We start from the raw sequence: 21388 nt of genomic DNA, 5'->3' as shown, positions 1-21388 counted from the left end.
TGACACAGCAAGGTCTTGTAATTCATCTATGAAAAATACACATGGCTTCTCCCAAGCATGATCGCTCATTATTATGAAATGCTATGTATCAATGTCATTGATGTGTGTAAATTTTATATCATTCTCTAATAGCAAGATATCATAGAAGAAGCTGAATGAGGAACCATCATCCAAACCACCAATTGCTCTACCTTGCGCAGTGGATTGCAAGGCCTTTTTCTTGATGTCCATATATTATGTCTCAACAACCTTTGGCATTTTAGCTCTTAGATCCTTTGTTGGTGTGGCATCTGCATCCATTGAAGCCAACCACTTTCTAACTCATGTCTTATCAAGAAGTTGACCTAGGCTAAGTGCTTTCTTCTTATCCACATTAATTGACTTGCCAGCTAACTCATCATCAGATTTCAATAAAAACAATAGTGCCGAGAGAGCAGCCTTACTTTGAATCCTTCGGGTGACCACTTCATCCAAGTTGCTATGCTTGCTCTTCTTTCCAAAGAAGCAGTCAACGCTTAGGATCTTCTTGCATACTTCTTCTGTTATTGTATCTAGAACAAACCTTAATGCTCTTCACCAAACAATAGACATCGATTTCATTATTTCTTTCCTTTGAGTTGCAGTGTGCTCTAGTGCCTCAAAGGATATCTTTCATGTTTCATATGCTTCGCAAACATCCACCATGCTCTGAAACACTGAGTCCTCGCGAAAGACAATGCGAGTAACATCTATGTATCTTGCAACGGCGGTGTTCAGATCCTTTGCCTCAACCTTATTACTTGGTATGCCTTGCGTATTGCTAACAACACCTTTCAAGCATCTATAGAACCGAGTCCTCTTTGCCATGTACTCAGATGTAGATCTCCTGCCCTTTACTGTTTGTGGCTTTCCACAACCCATCTATAACTCCCTTGTCTTTATCAGGATCTCAGACAATGAAGAGCTTTTTTTTAACCTAAATGGAGCAGAATTCAGCCTTTCTGATACTAGAATATACTTCGAGTCATATGCATACATGACAAATAACCCGTTGAAACTTTTCCTTCCACTCAATCTGTGGCAAGTTTCCTTTTCTCTCATCAAGAGCATCCTGCAAGCTTCACCAAAGTGTTGCCCATCAATTGGCTCAAACCTGCATCTTTCCAAGAATCTATTCTTTGCCAGCATGTATCTTTTCTCGATGTCAGTCCCATATCGGCTTTGGTACAAAGACTCTCCACGAACAAAGTCACCCCTTCTAAAGTTCTCAAAAGCATCAAGAAAGTCCACGCGCTTTTGAAATGTGACATCAGACAATGTAGGATCATTTTCTTGAAGTCTCTTAAATGCCATAGGACAAAGAGTGATATTAGTGGCAATTGGAGTTTTTGCTTTCCTCGTATCTTCATTCAATTTACGTGCAAATGTCTTATCCAGCTTTCTTTGATTTGTAAATAACGAAGCTCGATCAATAAGCATTGTGACCACACTGAATTATGAAAATCTCCAAATGTACCCCTCATCCTCTGGAGGATGTAAGTTTGTCACACTTATAAAAAAGTCTGCGAGACTTGTATCTTCTTCTTGCGGATCCTCCTGATCATCACTATCTAATTTTTCGCCTAGTTTTAAATAACCTGGACTTAAATAACCTGCACGTGGAGTACGAGTTATTTTTGCTCTCTTTCTGAGAATAGTTGTGGAACTTGAATCTGCTCCACGATCACTCTTTGTTCCTGTCGTTGCAATAATCAATGATGTAGGTACAGTTGGAGATACTGTAGTTACTGCTACAGATATTGTAATTACTCTTGTCGAAAATACCGTAGTTATTACACAAATATTAATAGTACAACTTGAGAGTTACATGTTGTAGATGGTGTACTTATTACTGCTGAAAGTACAACACCACCACTTGAAAATGCATTCCATATTTTCTTCAATGCTTCCAAGGCACTAAGTAATTCTTGAGATCCCTCAATTGAATCTGGTAAGGGCTTCAAGAAGTGCTTATGTATAACTCATAACTTGTAAACTATATCGTCATTCTTCTCTTTGCACACAACTTCTATCAAATTATTTTCTTTAATGTTGATGGTTGAGACCATGCCACCATTTCTTACTACCTTTGGAGAATATTTCACGCTTGACACATTCTCGGTAATAATCACCAAAAAATACTTTGATTTGCGCTCCATAAAATACCAAGCATATTCAAGATATTTGAAAGACATCTTAGAACCAAAACTCGAAGCCATAGTTTTTTGCAAAGCAATCAAAAACAAAAAATGAGAACTACAATAATTTTCAAACTTAAAATATTAAAAAATTTACTAATTAAATATATAAATATTAAAAATTAAAAATTAATTAAAATTTTAAATGTTTAAATATATTTTTATATTTCTAGATACTATTTTTTAATCTAATATTTTTTTACATAAATAATTTAATTCAAAATATTTTATAAACATAAATAAAAGAATTTTATTTTATTTTATTTTTAAAAAAAATTATTTTATTTATTTAAATTTATTTCTTTATATATCTTTATATTTACATTTTAATTTATTTTTTCTAAAAAATTTTAAATTTTTAAATTTTTCTTTATTTATTTATTTTTAATTTTTAAATTAAATTTAGTTTTTTTTTTTTAATTTTATTTTAATTATTTATTTATATATTTAAATTTTAATTTGATTTTTTTAATTTTATTTATTTATTTATTTACTTTTTAAATTAAATTAATTAAATTTATTTTTTTCATTTTTTTTGGAGCCCCGAAGGACCCCCACTTAACGAGAGGAGGGGATTAACCCCCCCTAACCTATTGTGCATTAATCTCCCCTAACTTGTTGCGTTTGTGCGCAACAGGTTGGGAGAGTTAATCCCCCCACCCTCCCCTCCCCTCCCCTCCCCTCCCCTTCTCTCCCATCTGCCAGCACCGCCCCTCCCCTCGCCTCCCCTCACTGATCCTCCCCTCTCCTCCCGCCTCCGCGCCTCTCCCTCCCCTCTCCTCCCCTCTCCTCTCCTCTCCGCCCGCCTCCCCTCCCCGCCCGCCTCTCCTCCCCGCCACACGCGCTAGGAGATTTGTTTTCCTTTGGTCGAAAGTAGTAATTTTGGTATGAATAATTGTAACAGCCAGAAATTGGAGTCTCCTCTTTCTAAGCTGCTTTGTTATTTGCAGGATGGTTCTTCCCTGCTCGTTTTGTGGATTTTTGTATCAGTCAGAAGATGGAGAGTCTCCTCTTCTAGGCTGAATGGTAAATTGCAGAATAAGTAGTCCTTGTTACTGTTGGATTGCTCTTGTTGCCCGGCATGGCTAGAGCAGCACATCCATGTATCACATGCCTGTTTTAGATGCTCTTGTTGCCCGGCATGGCTCGAGCAGTAAATCCATTTAGTACATGCTAGTTGGTTTTTTTAATTTGAACCATGAGGCAAGGATCCAAGTCTAGCATAGATTGGCTGAACCGATTCAGCTTGCGGTGATGCAAGTCTGAAAGGATATCGAGTACCGGTATCTATGTTCCTAGGATCCATTATTACCATGTGTGTGTGGTTCAAGTTATTGGAGGCGAGTGAACTAGCAGATTTCACTCAGAGTCGTGTAGTCCACTCAGTTGTTGTGCTATGAGCTGCCTTCGGTTGTAGCTCCTTCAAGCTCAGCAGAGCATAGGTCTGGAGCATTGCCTAATGCTCAAGAGGGAGGTAGTTCCTTCACCCCCTTGTCAACAGACAGGCTCACGATATCTAGAAGTCGCTTGGTGACACTATATGTTTCACCCAAGGTATTGTTTGCTGACAATACATCTGCTACGGGACTTCTATGATGAGTGTACTAGTCACTCCACAAGACAGGCTCACGATATCTAGAAGTCGCTTGGTGACACTATATGTTTCACCCAAGGTATTGTTTGCTGACAATACATCTGCTACGGGACTTCTATGATGAGTGTACTAGTCACTCCACACGGATGATGCATTGATATATGGATGGACACGCATACTCTCCTAGACCATATCATCATTGCTGCTGGTTTATGTTTATAGCAGCAAACTTGATAGTTTGGTGTTTCAAGAGAAGGGTATGTCACGAGGACGTGAAAAGTCATGTAAAGTATCTTCGTAACTCAACCTACGCTTAACCCGAGGTTAACCATGGTTAAGTGTTGTAATGGTTTGGCCGTGAGGGACTGGCTAGAGGAAGTGCACACTTCCTAGAAGTTCCTAAGGGCAAAGTCTAGGTGCACCACTAGGTCCTAGGGGCAAGGCAAAGGCTTTAAAAGAGGGATCTAAAGTTGAGCCCAAGGACAACCAACGTTGTCCTTGGTATGGGGGTTAGGACTTTAATGAAGGGGCAAATGGCAAGCAGGAGGTGCCATTTGTCAAGCATGTGTATGCATGCCCTTCCCCCACCTTCCATCTCTCTCCCCTCATTCTCCCAGAGGTGTAGGACGTTTTCAGTTGTTCTTGTGCAGTTTTTGAGCTGTTTGAGCTGTTTCAAGCCTGTTTTCAGCCGTTTTAACACTGTTTTGACTGTTCCAAAGCTAGTACGCACTTCTAGGAAGTGCAAGAACTCATTTTTGGACTTTCAGAAAATTTTCATACGGACTGTACGGGCATGTTCAGCTGCCTCCAGCAGGTTCCTGGGGTTATCTTTTGCTGTGTTGGGCCTTTGTGCACATGTTTTTGGCTGCGTGGTGGCTTCTGGAGCTGTTCTGGAGCTGTGCAGGCTGCAAGAGGAACTTTTCCTATTGCTTTTGGCACCTTCTCTTAGGAGAACTCAGGCATAGATCTCGAGGCAATCATTTTGGGGCAGATCTGTGAACCATCTTCCCTCTACAACTCTTTCTTGTTCACCCTCCGCTCTCTACCTTCATTTCTCTCTTCTCCTGATTGCTGGAAGACACCTGCACCCTGCGAGGAGCTTGGATAGAGGATAGGTGCGAGGAAGGAGCTCGCCCCTCTGCCACAGTCAGCAAGAGTTGATTCCAGGTTCGGTTTTTTCCTTGTTCTTTCTTGCTTTGCAGCTTTTTGCAGTGCATGCCTGTTGTGTGCAGTCCTTTCAAGACTCCAACAGGTTCTAAGAAGCACCCAAAGACAAGCGTGATCCTGTGGAAGGCCTAAGGACAGTGTGGATGCATGTGATAGCCCTGAGGTTGTCTTGAGCTCAGTTTGCCAGTAGTTTGGATGCCTGAATGCCTCTAAGTTGTGTCAGATCAGAAGTGAATGCCTGAATATGCCTTGCCAGTGGGAATTCTAGTCGTGCACTGGGATTAGATGCCTTGAAGACAAGTAGAGGATTTGCAGAGAGGAACAGTGCAAGGTTGAACCCTTGTTGTATGTACCAATTTCATTCCTAAAGAAATAAATAAATACTGAAAGGGGCGCCAAGTGTTTGGGGCCAGTGTGGTGTCTTGTACTTGGTTCCATTGAGCAGGGGCACTCTAGCCTCCATCCAGTTATTTCTCAAGTTGTTTCTAAGTGGTATTTTTTAAAGTTAAGCGGTTGGAAATGATACAATGTGGCTGTGAATAATGAATATGCAATGCAAGTTATGGTCTACTGCCCTTTAGGAAACTGAAGGCCGGTTTCAGTGGTTCCGTTGCCGGGACATCACCATCTTCCTACAAGAGGTGAGCCCTGGGAGTGTTGGGTGAAGACAGCCCCATTGCATTTTTGTTACAGTCCTACCATCAACAATCATGTCGCACCGCGAGCGATCACTGCCTACCTCCGAGCAGGAAACTGACAGCTTTGATGAGGAGCACAATACCAGTGAGGGGGAAGAAGAGCAAAATGATGAGGAACAGCATGTTTCTCTCGAGCATGCCACTGAGGATTCGTAGGACGAGGAGGATGAGACAGAGGAGCTTGATCCCAATGCCCTTTTTTAGTTACAAATGCAAAGTGCAGTGGGAGCCCTGTCACAGCTGCAACAGACTTTCTTGGAGATTATGCAAGCTTATCCTGGTGGTAATGCTCCCCCTGCAAGCAAAAAGACAGCTGAGAAGAAGCAGACAAAGCATAAGAAGACGCAGAGGCGTGTATCTTTCAATCGACAGCCACCCGAGATGCCCACAGTTACCTCTTTAGCGCGTAATGTCGATACTTTTCATTCAGTTAATCAAGGACAGCAAGTCCTTCCTGTTGGAAAGGTCACCTCCCCATCTGTAAGCCCCCAAATGAGGAGTGTGTGGGGGAGGGAGACCTAGGGCAGGATGTGCCCAAAGAGAGATTACCTAGATGTGTGGAGCTGGGACAGATCTGGAGCATTCATGGTTGGCGGGGTATCCCGAGGTACAGAAGCCTACATGGAGAGCTATTGAGCGAGGTTTGTGGGCAGGCACATGGCCTGCAACATGCTCTGGATATGGCAGCAGCAGGGTCGGCCTGTGTAGATAGGCTGATTGGACAGGGTATAGCCAGCCAGACAGGCCTGGTTATGGACTGGCCAGTGGAATGCCCCCTGCATAAGCAAATAAGGCAGTACCCTGCCCTTTATATAGGGCTAGCAGGCTGGTCAGCTGGCCAATCAAAGTCGGCCAGCACACAGCCCCAAAAGGGCAGCACACAGCCCCAAAAGGGCAGCCCACAGCCCCATAAATGGGGAGCTGTGGGGTCGGTTTTCAGACAGACTGAGTCAGCCAAAATAGGGCTGACCAGTCGGTATTTTTGCCAGGCCTTAGGGCCTATAAAAGGAGAGGCTCAGGCCTCATTTCAACATCCAGCAGTGCAGCTTCCAGCAGAGCAGAAAGGAGCAGCAGAGCACAACCCTTGGGGCCTACATCCAGAAGCTGAAGGAGTACCAGTGTTGCTGCATACTTAGCTCAGTGTGAGGCTGAGACCTTGGCTGTCTTCTAGGACAGCAAGGAGCTGAGGTCAAAGGACGGAAAGTCTACAGAAGCTCCAGGTGGAGCATGCGGGCTCGAGTCTAGAGATAGCAAGCTGATAGGAGAAGGACCTTGTGGTAAGATCAGAGAACCACACCATTGGTGGGACTCTGGATCTGTCTCTCTTGTATTGTGTCCATAGTTTTGGACGGAAATATATATATTTTGGTGGTTTCTCTATCTGGTTGGTTCATTGTCTATTGATGAGTCTGCACATCTATTGAATGCACATAAGTAAAGAAGTTTGTGATTCCACACCCACACCACACTCAAGTAGGAGGCTCACAGGTGTGGGAGCCTGAAGGCAGAGACCTTGCTAAAGGACGACCCTGATTCAGAAGCTCTAAGGAATCGACTTCCACGACTGGAGGATTGTGCCCTTGCGAGAAGGAGGGTGACTCAGGTTGCGTTCAGAGTTCTGGTTTACTGAAATTGGGTTTGGTTGACTTTGCTGTGTGGTATAAACAACAGAGATGTCGACCTCTACAGCCTCTTCAGCCCCTGCTTTCCCTTCCTCCTCCCCCAGTTTTCTCTCTTTCACTATCCCTAACTTTGGAGAGTCTAGGAACCTGGACGGGACTAATTACCCGATCTGGAAAGTGAAGATCCGGAGTCATTTAGTGGCTCGGAAGTTGTGGAAGCTAACCACGGGAGAGAAGTCAAAGCCGGAGGACATGGTGGACAGGAAAGGGGAGATACTCATGGCAGTAGACAGAGAGGAGCTTAAAGCTTGGGAAGACAGAGATGCCCATGCCCTAGCAATAATCATAGGGACTACGGCGGACTCCGTTCTTCCGCATATCCAACTGGCCGAGACGTCAGTAGAGGCGTGGGCCACCTTGAAGGATCTGTACGAGACAGATAATACCTCCCGGATTATGCTTCTTCAGCATCAACTCTACAATCTTGATATGGAAGAAGGAGATACGGTACATAGCCATTTGACGAAGGTCAAGGTGGTGAGGGATCAGCTGGCAGCAATTGGTCAGAAGACAGACTCATGCCATTTGGCCTTGATGGTACTGAGGAGACTATCTCGGAGTTTCAAGAGCTTTGTTACGGCTGTGACAGCAGGACAGAGGACCAAACCTCTGACGTTTGAGGAGTTGTGTCCATTGTGGAGAGATTCTGCTCTTCATTTGTCTCAGGTGATAAGAGATTGGAAGGAATTGGCCTTCTTCGAAGGCAGAAGGGAAAGTATTGGTGCTTCTTCAAATCTTGGACGCAGATTGCTAGAAGGTGATGGACAAAGAGTATTGAAGCCAGAAGAGTACCTGCTTGAGAACTCAGCGAGAGTTCATGGTCCAGGTTATCTGGAAATATTCATTGGTTGCAGACCTTGCCAAAGGAAGGACGAGTTGAAACAGACCCTCAGAGCATGGTGCCTGGAAGACTCCAGGTTATTCACTCATTATGAGGGGGACAACTGGAAGATCGTGACGGCTGGATTGCTCGCATTCAAAGGCGGGAATGTGACTGAAGGAGGTGGTACCAGGAGGTGCTACCAAAGATGGACCTGTGTACCAAGATGGTGTGCAGAAGCGGAACCGGACCTGGTGGAGCAGGAGCCACTGGATGAAAAGCCAGGAAAAGATTTCGACACCGAAAGGTTCCAGAGGACTACGACCAGGGAGTTACTGGAGCATCGTCATCGACGTGTTGGCATTGGGCCGAGATGTGTCGGTGAGAGGGGGTGTTGGAAAGGTCACCTCCCCATCTGTAAGCCCCCAAATGAGGAGTGCGTGGGGGAGGGAGACCTAGGGCAGGATGTGCCCAAAGAGAGATTACCTAGATGTGTGGATCTGGGACAGATCTGGAGCATTCATGGTTGGCGGGGTATCCCGAGGTACAGAAGCCTACATGGAGAGCTATTGAGCGAGGTTTGTGGGCAGGCACATGGCCTGCAACATGCTCTGGATATGGCAGCAGCAGGGTCGGCCTGTGTAGATAGGCTGATTGGACTGGGTATAGCCAGCCAGACAGGCCTGGTTATGGACTGGCCAGTGGAATGCCCCCTGCATAAGCAAATAAGGCAGTACCCTGCCCTTTATATAGGGCTAGCAGGCTGGTCGGCTGGCCAATCAAAGTCGGCCAGCACACAGCCCCAAAAGGGCAGCACACAGCCCCAAAAGGGCAGCCCACAGCCCCATAAATGGGGAGCTGTGGGGTAGGTTTTCAGACAGACTGAGTCGGCCAAAATAGGGCTGACCAGTCCGTATTTTTGCCAGGCCTTAGGGCCTATAAAAGGAGAGGCTCAGGCCTCATTTCAACATCCAGCAGTGCAGCTTCCAGCAGAGCAGAAAGGAGCAGCAGAGCACAACCCCTGGGGCCTACATCCAGAAGCTGAAGGAGTACCAGTGTTGCTGCAGACTTAGCTCAGTGTGAGGCTGAGACCTTGGCTGTCTTCTAGAGCAGCAAGGAGCTGAGGTCAAAGGACGGAAAGTCTACAGAAGCTCCAGATGGAGCATGCAGGCTCGAGTCTTGCGATAGCAAGCTGATAGGAGAAGGACCTTGTGGTAAGATCAGAGGACCACACCATTGGTGGGACTCTCGATCTGTCTCTCTTGTATTGTGTCCATAGTTTTGGACGGAAATATATATATTTTGGTGGTTTCTCTATCTGGTTGGTTCATTGTCTATTGATGAGTCTGCACATCTATTGAATGCACATAAGTAAAGAAGTTTGTGATTCCACACCCACACCACACTGTGTGAGCTCCTGGGCATTACTATAAGTCTTCCACTGTGCGTACCCTCTGTTGGGTATTTTCTGACACTTCCTCAGCCCATGAAGCATCCATGATATTTTGGCGGAGGATCAGTTTTTCAGTCAATGGTGGGACAGCCCACCGAAGGGCTTAGTATGCCTGGTACATACTTGGCTAGTTTCCAGCCAGGAATGCAGAATTTGCAGCAGCATATGGAGGGTGGAATGCCCCCTGCAAATGCCAATATGATGTATGCAAACATAGGGATGCAGCCCGGTATGCAGACAGGGATGCCAGGAATAATAAGCAACACTTGGAGTGTGCCACAGATGCAAGGAATGGGATCTGGAATGGTCAACCCCACCATGGGCACAGGCGATATGGTACAGAATATGGGATCCACGATGCCTCCACCATATTTACAGCCCCCAGTTTATGATAATCTTACTCCCAAAGGTAAGCTGAAAGATTATAAGGAGGGAGGGGCAGATGTGAAGTTTGAAACCTTCAATGGGATGCAGGATAGATTGAAGGCTCTGACATTTGTGCAACAGTTTGATGCTGCCTATTCCGGTGGTCATTTCACAGAGTCTTCCAAGGTACGAAAGGCAGCCACCTTCTTGAAGGGTAACGCACTGCAATGGTGGACCAATTTGCTTTTGCAGGGTAAAGCCCCTAACACTTGGATTGAGTTCAAGAAAGTTTTCTCATCTGCTTGGCTTACCACCACTTTTGAAGTGGATATAATGACAGCATGGCATAAGCTGGATGCCGCAAACTGTAAGAATCTTGAAGAGTATAACAAAAAGTTCTGGGAGGCCTTATTGCCAGTCAGCTCGTATAGGACCGTATCATTGTCTGAGCAAGTGGAAAAGTATTGTTGTGGGCTGCTAAAGGAGCTTCGTGATTATTGCACCAAGACAAAGGTCTCCAACATCTCTCAGCTGATTGAGAATGCTACTACAGCCTATGCTCTCATGCAAGGGATGACTTCAAGGTAAGCAGCACGATGACTCTTTCACAAAAAGGAAATTTGCCCAAGACAACCAAAGTCAAGTTTGATGTGGACCAGCGACCTAATAGTAAGCCCAGTACCAAAGAGAGATTGTCTCCTGAGGAACAGCAAGCCCTATTTGAAGCTGGAAAGTGTTTCCTTTGCAAAGAAGAGGGCCATCAGGCCAAAGATTGCCCCAATCGTAAACGGAAACAACCTATGGGAGCACATGAAGTGAAAGAGGACAGCCACACGCACTAGGAGATTTGTTTTCCTTTGGTCAAAAGCAGTAATTTTGGTATGAATAATTGTAACAGCCAGAAATTGGAGAGTCTCCTCTTTCTAGGCTGCTTTGTTATTTGCAGGATGGTTCTTCCCTGCTAGTTTTGTGGATTTTTGTATCTGTCAGAAGATGGAGAGTCTCCTCTTCTAGGCTGAATGGTAAATTGCAGAATAAGTAGTCCTTGTTACTGTTGGATTGCTCTTGTTGCCCGGCATGGCTAGAGCAGCACATCCATGTTGTTGTCCGGCATGGCTCGAGCAGTAAATCCATTTAGTACATGCTAGTTGGTTTTTTTTATTTGAACCATGAGGCAAGGATCCAAGTCTAGCATAGATTAGCTGAACCGATTCAGCTTGCGGTGATGCAAGTCTGAAAGGATATCGAGTACCAGGATCTATGTTCCTAGGATCCATTATTGCCATGTGTGTGTGGTTAAAGTTATTGGAGGCGAGTGAACTAGCAGATTTCACTCAGAGTGGTGTAGTCCACTAAGTTGTTGTGCTATGAGGCCTTCGGTTGTAGCTCCTTCAAGCTCAGCAGAGCATAGGTCTGGAGCATTGCCTGATGCTCAAGAGGGGGGTAGTTCCTCCACCCCCTTGTCAACAGTCAGGCTCACGGTATCTAGAAGTCGCTTGGTGACACTATGCTTCACCCGAGGTATTGTTTGCTGACAATACATCTGCTATGGGACTTCTATGATGAGTGTACTAGTCACTCCACGCGGATGATGCATTGATATATGGATGGACACGCGCACTCTCCTAGACCATATCATCATTGCTGGTGGTTTATGTTTATAGCAGCAAACTTGAAGGGGCAAATGGCAAGCAGGAGGTGCCATTTGTCAAGCATGCGTATGCATGCCCTTCCCCCACCTTCCATCACTCTCCCCTCATTCTCCTAGAGGTGTAGGACGTTTTCAAGGGTGATCCTGTGGAAGCCCTAAGGACAGTGTGGATGCACGTGATAGCCCGAGGCTGCCTTGAGCTCAATTTGCCAGTAGTTTGGATGCCTGAATTCCTCTAAGTTGTGTCAGATCAGAAGTGAATGCCTGAATATGCCTTGCCAGTGGGAATTCTGGTGCACTGGGATTAGATGCCTTGAAGACAAGTAGAGGATTTGCAGAGAGGAACAGTGCAAGGTTGAACCCTTGTTGTATGTACCAATTTCATTCCTAAAGAAATAAATAAATACCGGAAGGGACGCCAAGTGTTTGGGGCCAGTGTGGTGTCTTGTACTTGGTTCCATTGAGCAGGGGCACTCTAGCCTCCATCCAGTTATTTCTCAAGTTGTTTCTAAGTGGTATTGTTTAAAGTTAAGCGGTTGGAAATGATACAATGTGGCTGTGAATAATGAATATGCAATGGAAGTTATGGTCTACTGCCCTTTAGGAAACTGAAGGCCGGTTTCAGTGGTTCCGTTGCCGGGACATCACCATCTTCCTACAAGAGGTGAGCCCTGGGAGTGTTGGGTGAAGACAGCCCCATTGCATTTTTGTTACAGCCCTACCATCAACAATCATGTCGCACCGCGAGCGATCACTGCCTACCTCCGAGCAGGAAACTGACAGCTTTGATGAGGAGCACAATACCAATGAGGAGGAAGAAGAGCAAAATGATGAGGGACAGCATGTTTCTCTCGAGCATGCCACTGAGGATTCGCAGGACGAGGAGGATGAGACAGAGGAGCTTGATCCCAATGCCCTTTTTCAGTTACAAATGCAAAGTGCAGTGGGAGCCCTCTCACAGCTGCAACAGACTTTCTTTAACATTATGCAAGCTTATCCTAGTGGTAATGCTCCCCCTGCAAGCAAAAAGACAGCTGAGAAGAAGCAGACAAAGCATAAGAAGACGCAGAGGCGTGTATCTTTCAATCGACAGCCACCCGAGATGCCCACAGTTACCCCTGTAGCGCGTAATGTCGATACTTTTCATTCAGTTAATCAAGGACAGCAAGTCCTTCCTCAGCCCATGAAGCATCCATGATATTTTGGCGGAGGATCAGTTTTTCAGTCAATGGTGGGACAGCCCACCGAAGGGCTTAGTATGCCTGGTACATACTTGGGTAGTATCCAGCCAGGAATGCAGAATTTGCAGCAGCATATGGAGGGTGGAATGCCCCCTGCAAATGCCAATATGATGTATGCAAACATAGGGATGCAGCCCGGTATGCAGACAGGGATGCCAGGAATGATAAGCAACACTTGGAGTGTGCCACAGATGCAAGGAATGGGATCCAGAATGGTCAACCCCACCATGGGCATAGGCGATATGGTACAGAATATGGGATCCACGATGCCTCCACCATATTTACAGCCCCCAGTTTATGATAATCTTACTCCCAAAGGTAAGCTGAAAGATTATAAGGAGCGAGGGGCAGCTGTGAAGTTTGAAACCTTCAATGGGATGCAGGATAGATTGAAGGCTCTGACATTTGTGCAACAGTTTGATGCTGCCTATTCCGGTGGTCATTTCACAAAGTCTTCCAAGGTACGAAAGACAGCCACCTTCTTGAAGGGTAACGCACTCCAATGGTGAACCAATTTGCTTTTGCAGGGTAAAGCCCCTAACACTTGGATTGAGTTCAAGCAAGTTTTCTCATCTGCTTGGCTTACCACCACTTTTGAAGTGGATATAATAACAGCATGGCATAAGCTGGATGCCGCAAACTGTAAGAATCTTGAAGAGTATAACAAAAAGTTCTGCGAGGCCTTATTGCCAGTCAGCTCGTATAGGACCGTATCATTGTCTGAGCAGGTGGAAAAGTATTGTTGTGGGCTGCCAAAGGAGCTTCATAATTATTGCACCAAGACAAAGGTCTCCAACATCTCTCAGCTGATTGAGAATGCTACTACAGCCTATGCTCTCATGCAAGGGATCACTCCAGGATTCAAAGGTAAGCAGCAGGATGACTCTTTCACGAAAAGGAAATTTGCCAAGACAACCAAAGTCAAGTTTGATGTGGACTAGCGACCTAATAGTAAGCCCAGTACCAAAGAGAGATTGTCTCCTGAGGAACAGCAAGCCGACTGAAAAGAGGACGTGAAAAGTGATGTAAAGTATCTTCGTAACTCAACCTACGCTTAACTCCGGGTTAACCATGGTTAAGTGTTGTAATGGTTTGGCCGTGAGGGACTGGCTAGAGGAAGTGCACACTTCCTAGAAGTTCCTAAGGGCAAAGTCTAGGTGCACCACTAGGTCCTAGGGGCAAGGCAAAGGCTTTAAAAGAGGGGTCTAAAAGTTGGGCCCAAGGACAACCAACGTTGTCCTTGGTATGGGGGTTAGGACTTTAATGAAGGGGCAAATGGCAAGGAGGAGGTGCCATTTGTCAAGCTTGTGTATGCATGCCCTTCCCCCACCTTCCATCTCTCTCCCCTCATTCTCTTAGAGGTGTAGGACGTTTTCAGTTGTTCTTGTGCAGTTTTTGAACTGTTTGAGCTATTTCAAGCCTGTTTTCAGCCATTTTAACACTGTTTTGACTGTTCCAAGGCTAGTACACACTTCTAGGAAGTGCCAGAACTCATTTTTGGACTTTCAAAAAAATTTCGTATGGACTATACAGACGTCCGTACAGCCGTACGGAATCCGTACATGCGTGTTCAGCTGCCTCCAGCAGGTGCCTGGGGTTGTCTTTTGCTGTGCTGGACCTTTGTGCACATGTTTTTGGCTGCGTGGTGGCTTCTGGAGCTGTTCTGGAGCTGTTCTGGACCAGTGCAGACTGCAGGAGGAACTTTCCTTGTTGCTTTTGGCACCTTCTCTTAGGAGAACTCAGGCACAAATCCCGAGGCAATCATTTTGGGGCAGATCTGTGAACCATCTTCCCTCTACAACTCTTTCTTGTTCACCCTCCGCTCTCTACCTTCATTTCTCTCGTCTCCTGATTGCTGGAAGACACCTGCACCTTGCGGGGAGCTTGGATAGAGGATAGGTGCGAGGAAGGAGCTCGCCCCTCTGCCACAGTCAGCAGGAGTTGGTTCTAGGTTCGGTTTTTTCCTTGTTCTTTCTTGCTTTGCAGCTTTTTGTAGTGCATACGTGTTGTGTGCAGTCCTTTCAAGACTCCAACAGGTTCTAAGAAGCACCCAAAGGCAAGGGTGATCCGTTGGAAGGCTAAGGACAGTGTGGATGCATGTGATAGCCTTGAGGCTGCCTTGAGCTCAGTTTGCCAGTAGTTTGGATGCCTGAATTCCTCTAAGTTGTGTCAGATCAGAAGTGAATGCCTGAATATGCCTTGCCAGTGGGAATTCTAGTGGTGCACTGGGATTAGATGCCTTGAATACAAGTAGAGGATTTGCAGAGAGGAACAGTGCAAGGTTGAACCCTTGTTGTATGTACCAATTTCATTCCTAAAGAAATAAATAAATACCGGAAGGGGCGCCAAGTGTTTGGGGTCAGTGTGGTGTCTTGTACTTGGTTCCATTGAGCAGGGGCACTCTAGCCTTCATCCAATTATTTCTCAAGTTGTTTCTAAGTGGTATTGTTTAAAGTTAAGCGGTTGGAAATGATACAATGTGGCTGTGAATAATGAATATGCAATGCAAGTTATGGTCTACTACCCTTTAGGAAACTGAAGGCCAGTTTCATGTGTTGCAAGTGACTCAAACATGCTTACTGATATAGAAGACTTGTCTTGTGTTGAGAATAATAAGATGGGACCACAAAGAAAAATACACGCAAAGATCGATGGGATAAGTGATGCAATAACACGAATTGATGATATTTGTGACAATGATCGTGATGTTACCACTCGAACGCAGGGCAAAAGGGGCAGAGAATATGAGACTTGTCATGTTGTTTGTTGCTAGCATGCCAGAGAATATAGATAGGAGAATCTTGAGTTACGAAGGAGAAAGAGTTCAACCACAAAATTCAAGAGGCATTAGCAACAAATTGACATCAATGAACATGTCTACCAAATTGCCATTTCCAAGATATTATAAGGTATCAAATAATTCTCAAGCCCACACAACATTTGATTATAGAGGTGAAGATTCAAGGGAAATGGATTCGAGGTCTAATGGACTTACAACTGGAAAACGCAAGACACTATTTACAAAAAGAAAGTATGCGAGTGTGAAGAGGCAAAGAATCATGGCATCAATTCTAGAATCAAAGAGACATGTAATGTTATCCGAGGAGAATATGGAAAGGATGCTTATGCGAGTTTGTTGCAAGAGACTTTGCATTAGAAAAGTTGGGAAAGATGATTGTGCAGCCATACGCCTTGGTATTTGGAGTAAGACAACGCCTAATAGACATAACTATCTTCTTCAAGAGTTTTCATGCTTTCTTCATCAAGGCACTAATCAAGATTTGAGCACAAGACACGATAAACCTAGATTGAAACCCATGGTTAATGGGAGACCCATTTGCAATCGAGGATATCAATGGTTAACTGGACTATCATATGGCACATACTGGACCATCTGGGCAGAGGTGAAAGAAAAAGTGATTCATACAATTCATGGAAATACCTACAAGCTTAAATGCCATGGAAGCACTATAAATGCAACCGCAACATTAAAGCAAGTTCTCGAAGACCATGCATTACCACAGGCTCATCTTCAACAAACAATGCTAGATGGACATGTCGAATGTCAACATCTTCCTTTGGGAATGACTAAGAAGGTCGTCCTAGAAACTGTCAATAAAACTTTACAAGATAGAGACGAGAGCATGATTTCATGGTCAACCTCGTACAAAATTTGGCGTAGAGATTTTTACCATGTCAAAACACCATCAAAGCAAAGGATGTCAAAATGTAAGACATGTGATGAATTTAAAAATGCCATTGAACATAGTAAATGTGAGCAGCAGCGAGGAAGATATATTAAATGACGATCAATCCATTTACGTCATGTGCAGGATGCTCGAAAGTTGCATGCTTCTTGGAGAGAGGAAGCTATTTCACATGTCGATAAGTCCATGTGCATCACCATTGATGGCATGGACCAGAATACAACAACTTTGCCACGATATAGACGTATCCCACCGGCATTGGAGGGCAAACGTGGACTAAAAACACACTTGTATGGAGTATTAGTATATGGATACTGAATCTTTTGTGATGTATGGATTGATAGTTTGCATGACCATGATAGTAACCAAGTTGTTACATCAATCATGAAAGTAGTAAGAAAGGTTAGAGATGGTCACGGATGTTTCCCTAACACATTGCGAATACAAGCTGATAATTGTTGGAGAGAGAACAAGAATAAATATATATTTGCTTTATGCTCTATGCTGGTTGGTTTAAAAATATTTGAAGAAGTGGAAGTTGGCTTTCTTCTTGTCGACCATGTAGATCAAATCTTCAGTATTATCTCTGGTGAGTTGAAGTCAATGGATGTTTTGACAATGGAGGATATGCTATTTCGAATTGGGAAAAAAATTAGAGGGTCTCGCAAGGAAGAATCAGAAGTGGCTATCCTAGAGAGGATGGTAGATTGGAGAGCATTCATACAGCCACATTTACAAGCAGGAGATGATACCCTAATAGGACACACAAATCCACACTACTTTCAGTTTCACATGCATAACAACATTCCAGTGATGCAATGGAAGCACTACTCAGTAGATGGAGATAATTTATGGAGTGAGTCATATGCTTTATTACAACGAATAATTCCATTGGAGGAAACTAGATTTGTTCTTGCAAAAAACAAATCACTTGACATAGATGAAATGAAAGGCTTGAAAGCCTTCATTAAACATCTTCAAAGTATGATGCAGAAATATCCAAAGCAATAAACTAAGAATTTGAAGACAATTAAATCAATTGAAGCACTTATCCAATCTTTAGAAAGACAAGAAAACTTAATGAGCATTAAATACTGTGAATCCTTTTGGCCGGAACAAGCTAGGTCACCAAGTTTTCCTTTGGATATAAATATGTTAGTAGATATGGAGGAAGCAGAGGAATGCCTTTTACCTCTAAAATATTGTGGCAAGAAGGGAGACAAACCCTTACCAGAGTTTATACCATCTAATGAGATTGAAGATTGTCTATTTGTTGTAGTTTGGGCATTTGATCCAGATTCAGAGTTGGATGACCAAGGTGGCCCAATTTGGGTTGCAAAGGTTGCTAAGATAGAAAGGGATGGCAAGGGAACTTCTATAACATTCACAGCTTTATGGTATGAACCAAAGCCATTGAAAAATCTCCTGAGAAGATATACAATAAAACAACTCTATGAGGGATGCTTGCAAAAGAAACGTGAATGGGTTCCAAATAATAAGGGATTAACAGAGGTGAAACTCAATAGCATTATTCATTGCTGAAAATCGAGGACACGAAGTTTTAAAAACAAGCATGAATACAATGTTAAAAAATGCATCACAATCCCTGATCCAAGTCGTATCCATATTAAACATCATTTGGCAAGACTTGGCCCATCAAGCGCAAATACATTACATGAATTTGATGACTCTGAACGAGATTCAGATGCATAATATAATGTTTTGTATGCTTTTTTCCATACAAATGGTGTATCTATACACCACCAATAAGATAATGTATTGTATGCTTTGTTTTTCAAAAAAAGGGTGTATCTATACACCACTTATATATTGAATTCAACAAACTCTTTTTTTTCAAAAAAATGGTGTATCTATACACCACTTATTTGTTGAACTCAACAAACTCTTTTCATATGGTGTCATATTTTCACTTTATCAGTATAGTGTTAAAATTGAAGTGGAGTTAGGAGACTACTATTATTATTATTATAGTTATTGGATGGGGACACCATGCACAAGTTTGGGAATTATAGCTTCATTGAGCCATATTTTTTTTTATTAGAGATCACCACTTGACTTTTTAGCTTAATAAGGCCATATTTGTATATAAGTGACCCATTTAGTGCTCTAAAAAACCCAATTTTTGAGCTCACTAAGTGAAGTTGAGTGGAGAGGATATGCTCCAAAAAAAAGTCCAAACCAGGAGAGAAAGTCCAAAAATTTTGAATAGTGTGTTGCTAGGAGAAAAAGTGGCTATTCCCATCCCAAACTTGATCCATCCATGTGCTAAGGGTCTTAGTGCATGTCAAGAATAGGATGGGAATGGAAAAAGTGGTCCCATCCATATTCAAAAGTATTTCTATCCTATTCCCTTTCTCCCATGTGCTACAATTAAAAAACCAGGGATGGGTTGGATAAGAGAGGGCACCTTGCACCATTTCATATTTGAATGTCCAATCCCTAAAAAAGGGGATCCCATTCTAGCTCTGAGGGTCTCTAGCCATGGTCGAAGACGAAAAAAAAAAGTGTCTATTCTTATCTTAAACCCAAGTCTAGGATGACAAATAGATTCCTATTCTTATCTTATCTAGGATGACAAATGGATTCCTATCGATATCCCCATCCATATGCTGGCACGAACTATTTTATTGTTTTCTCCTAACTTAAAGATTCCCATAGTAATCCCATGCTCATCCATGTGTTGGGGAGGGCCCTAATAACATATATCTTTTATTGTTCACTTGTAAATTTATAAGACTATCAAAGAGAGTTAAAAGAAAGCGTACTTTGTTATGACTTGGAGCTGGGGATGGCGTTGTTTCACCATTTTAGCAACCTCGTCGACAAAGGCACATCCTGCAGAACATATGTACCGCCCTTGTGCTGTAGGAGTCTCATATACAAAAATGTGCGCCCTCGCCAAATCGTCCACGTCCACATAATTGCTCCACCTCAAGTAATCGACATGTTGCAATTCACCTGAAATTGATCAATTTCCAGTTGCCTTTTTCACTAATGCTGTTTGCTGTCAATTTAAACCGTGTGCTCAGCCATACTGGCGATCAAACACACTCCGAAAAGACAGATAAGTCGGCTTAAGCACCTGCGAACCTAATATACAGATTACTTCTAAAGTTTTCAGATTGACGGTGCACCTGTCACGATCCCCAGAGCAATCTGCACGCTTATTGGGATTTCTGGTGTCACGAAAGAGCCCACAACCAGCGTAGGTGCAATGCTCACTAAATCGATGCCGTTTTGCTTTGCAAATTCGAAAGCTGCTTGCTCCGCCAAGGTTTTTGAAACTATGTATGGCTGCAATGAAACATGCAGCTGTGAGATTCGTGAAGAGGACGATGCGACCAAGAGGGGGAAATGGAACGGACACATAGACACATACCCACATCGGAATTCTGGCCTCCTTGCAGAATTCTACAGATGTCCACGAAGATTCGTCAAAAGCAAAGTCGGAAGGCACGTCAGTTCCCGGATGCCCTACCGCAGAAACCGAGGACGTGTATACTACACGCCTTACGGACAGCGATTTCGCGCATGCTTTGAGCACATTAATCGTGCCTTGAACCGCCACTTGAATCATATCTCTCTGTGCAACGCAGCAATTTCGTCCATCAGTGTATCTGCAACAATTCAGTTCATTTTTGGGTGATGAAAGTCATGAAACGATTGCTTTTGTAAAGGGGAGCGCACCTCAGGGTCGTCCGATTGAGACACTATAGGGCTTGCAACATGAAAGACTCCCTCGCATCCGGATACAGCTGTGACGAAGTCCGTCTCCTCTGCAAGATCTCCCTTCACGATTTGCAGCCTCTGCGCTGCTCCAGGCAGAGCCCGCAGATGGGAAGTCTTGGCTGCGTTTTCTGCCAGATCGACGACTGGTTCGTCAGCATCCATTTTAATTAATCTTCTCGTATCGACATCAGAAAAAGATTGAGGAAATGCGTTCAGAAATACTGGTTCGTCAGCATCCATTTTAATTCCTCTTGCATCGACATCAGGAAAAGATTGAGGAAATGGCCTGGGTTGCGGACAGTCGCGCGCACGTTGTATCCATGCTCGAGCAGCCTCATCACCAAAGAGGACGCACAGAAGCCTGACGCACCCGTGACACACACGGTGCCTGGCTTCGGGATTTCAGGGGCATCAGCAAAAGCCATCTCTCTATCTGTCTCTCTGTCTCTCTGTCACTCTCTCGATCGCTCACTCCCTCTTATATTCCCAAGAATCGATTGCCACTACATAGAGAGGCTGCTTCTTCTTCCATAGGTTAGCATGCTAGGTTCTTCTCCTCTAGGACTACGATTCATGATTTCTTACCAACTGAGTAAGCACAATGAAGTGGCTGATGCATTGTCCAGGGCTCATAAGGGTTGCGGCTCAACGTTCAAAGGCTAGATCTATTGCTACACAAACTCCACTGCCGATTCCCCAATATACGCATTCTCTGCCATCAATTCATGAACTGTAAAGATTGCTTGGCCAGCTGGGCTCTTGATGAATACTTCTCTCTTTTGCTATCTTGTTGAGGTTCACATGAGTCACGTTGTCAAAAATGATGCAGAAGATTGATGTTCAATTGCATGCAACCTTTTGTAGAGATTTCGTTATCATCCAGTCCTGCTTGCACTTGATGTTGTTCATGTCGACAGTAAAATGTAGTTTTTCTTTTTTTCGGAGGAAGACAATTTCCTATTCTTTGCACTGTAAGCAAATCTATTGTCATTCCACTTCGAGCGAACGACGGGGAGATGTATTTCAGAAATGTATAAATAATA

General features: G+C 44.0%; 1 protein-coding gene and 1 pseudogene across 2 annotated transcripts in view; one reads left to right on the top strand and one right to left on the bottom strand.

Annotated features, from left to right (window-relative positions):
* The window catches only part of LOC147902560 (bifunctional dihydroflavonol 4-reductase/flavanone 4-reductase-like), a 77843-nt gene extending 56923 nt beyond the window's left edge, over positions 1 to 20920 (bottom strand). The window contains exons 1-5 of one of the 2 annotated variants that reach the window (XM_087373679.1): positions 20632 to 20920; positions 20304 to 20473; positions 19996 to 20199; positions 19751 to 19910; positions 19382 to 19574 (exon numbers count right to left, since the gene is read on the bottom strand). In XM_087373679.1, coding sequence (XP_087229805.1) covers positions 19382 to 19574; positions 19751 to 19910; positions 19996 to 20199; positions 20304 to 20473; positions 20632 to 20770 — 866 coding nt within the window. In that variant the 5' untranslated portion in view covers positions 20771 to 20920. The remainder of the gene's footprint in view (positions 1 to 19381; positions 19575 to 19750; positions 19911 to 19995; positions 20200 to 20303; positions 20474 to 20631) is intronic. The other variant, XM_087373680.1, reaches the window with a different exon arrangement.
* Positions 9664 to 10838, top strand: LOC147902561 (uncharacterized; annotated as a pseudogene).
* Positions 20921 to 21388: the final 468 nt, after the last annotated feature.

Source organism: Dipteris shenzhenensis, chromosome 4 (assembly GCF_047967505.1).
Source record: "Dipteris shenzhenensis isolate YYH24624 ecotype China chromosome 4, Dip_SZ_1.0, whole genome shotgun sequence".
Taxonomy (NCBI): Eukaryota; Viridiplantae; Streptophyta; class Polypodiopsida; order Gleicheniales; family Dipteridaceae; genus Dipteris; species Dipteris shenzhenensis.
This window is presented reverse-complemented; position numbering and strand designations above follow the sequence as displayed.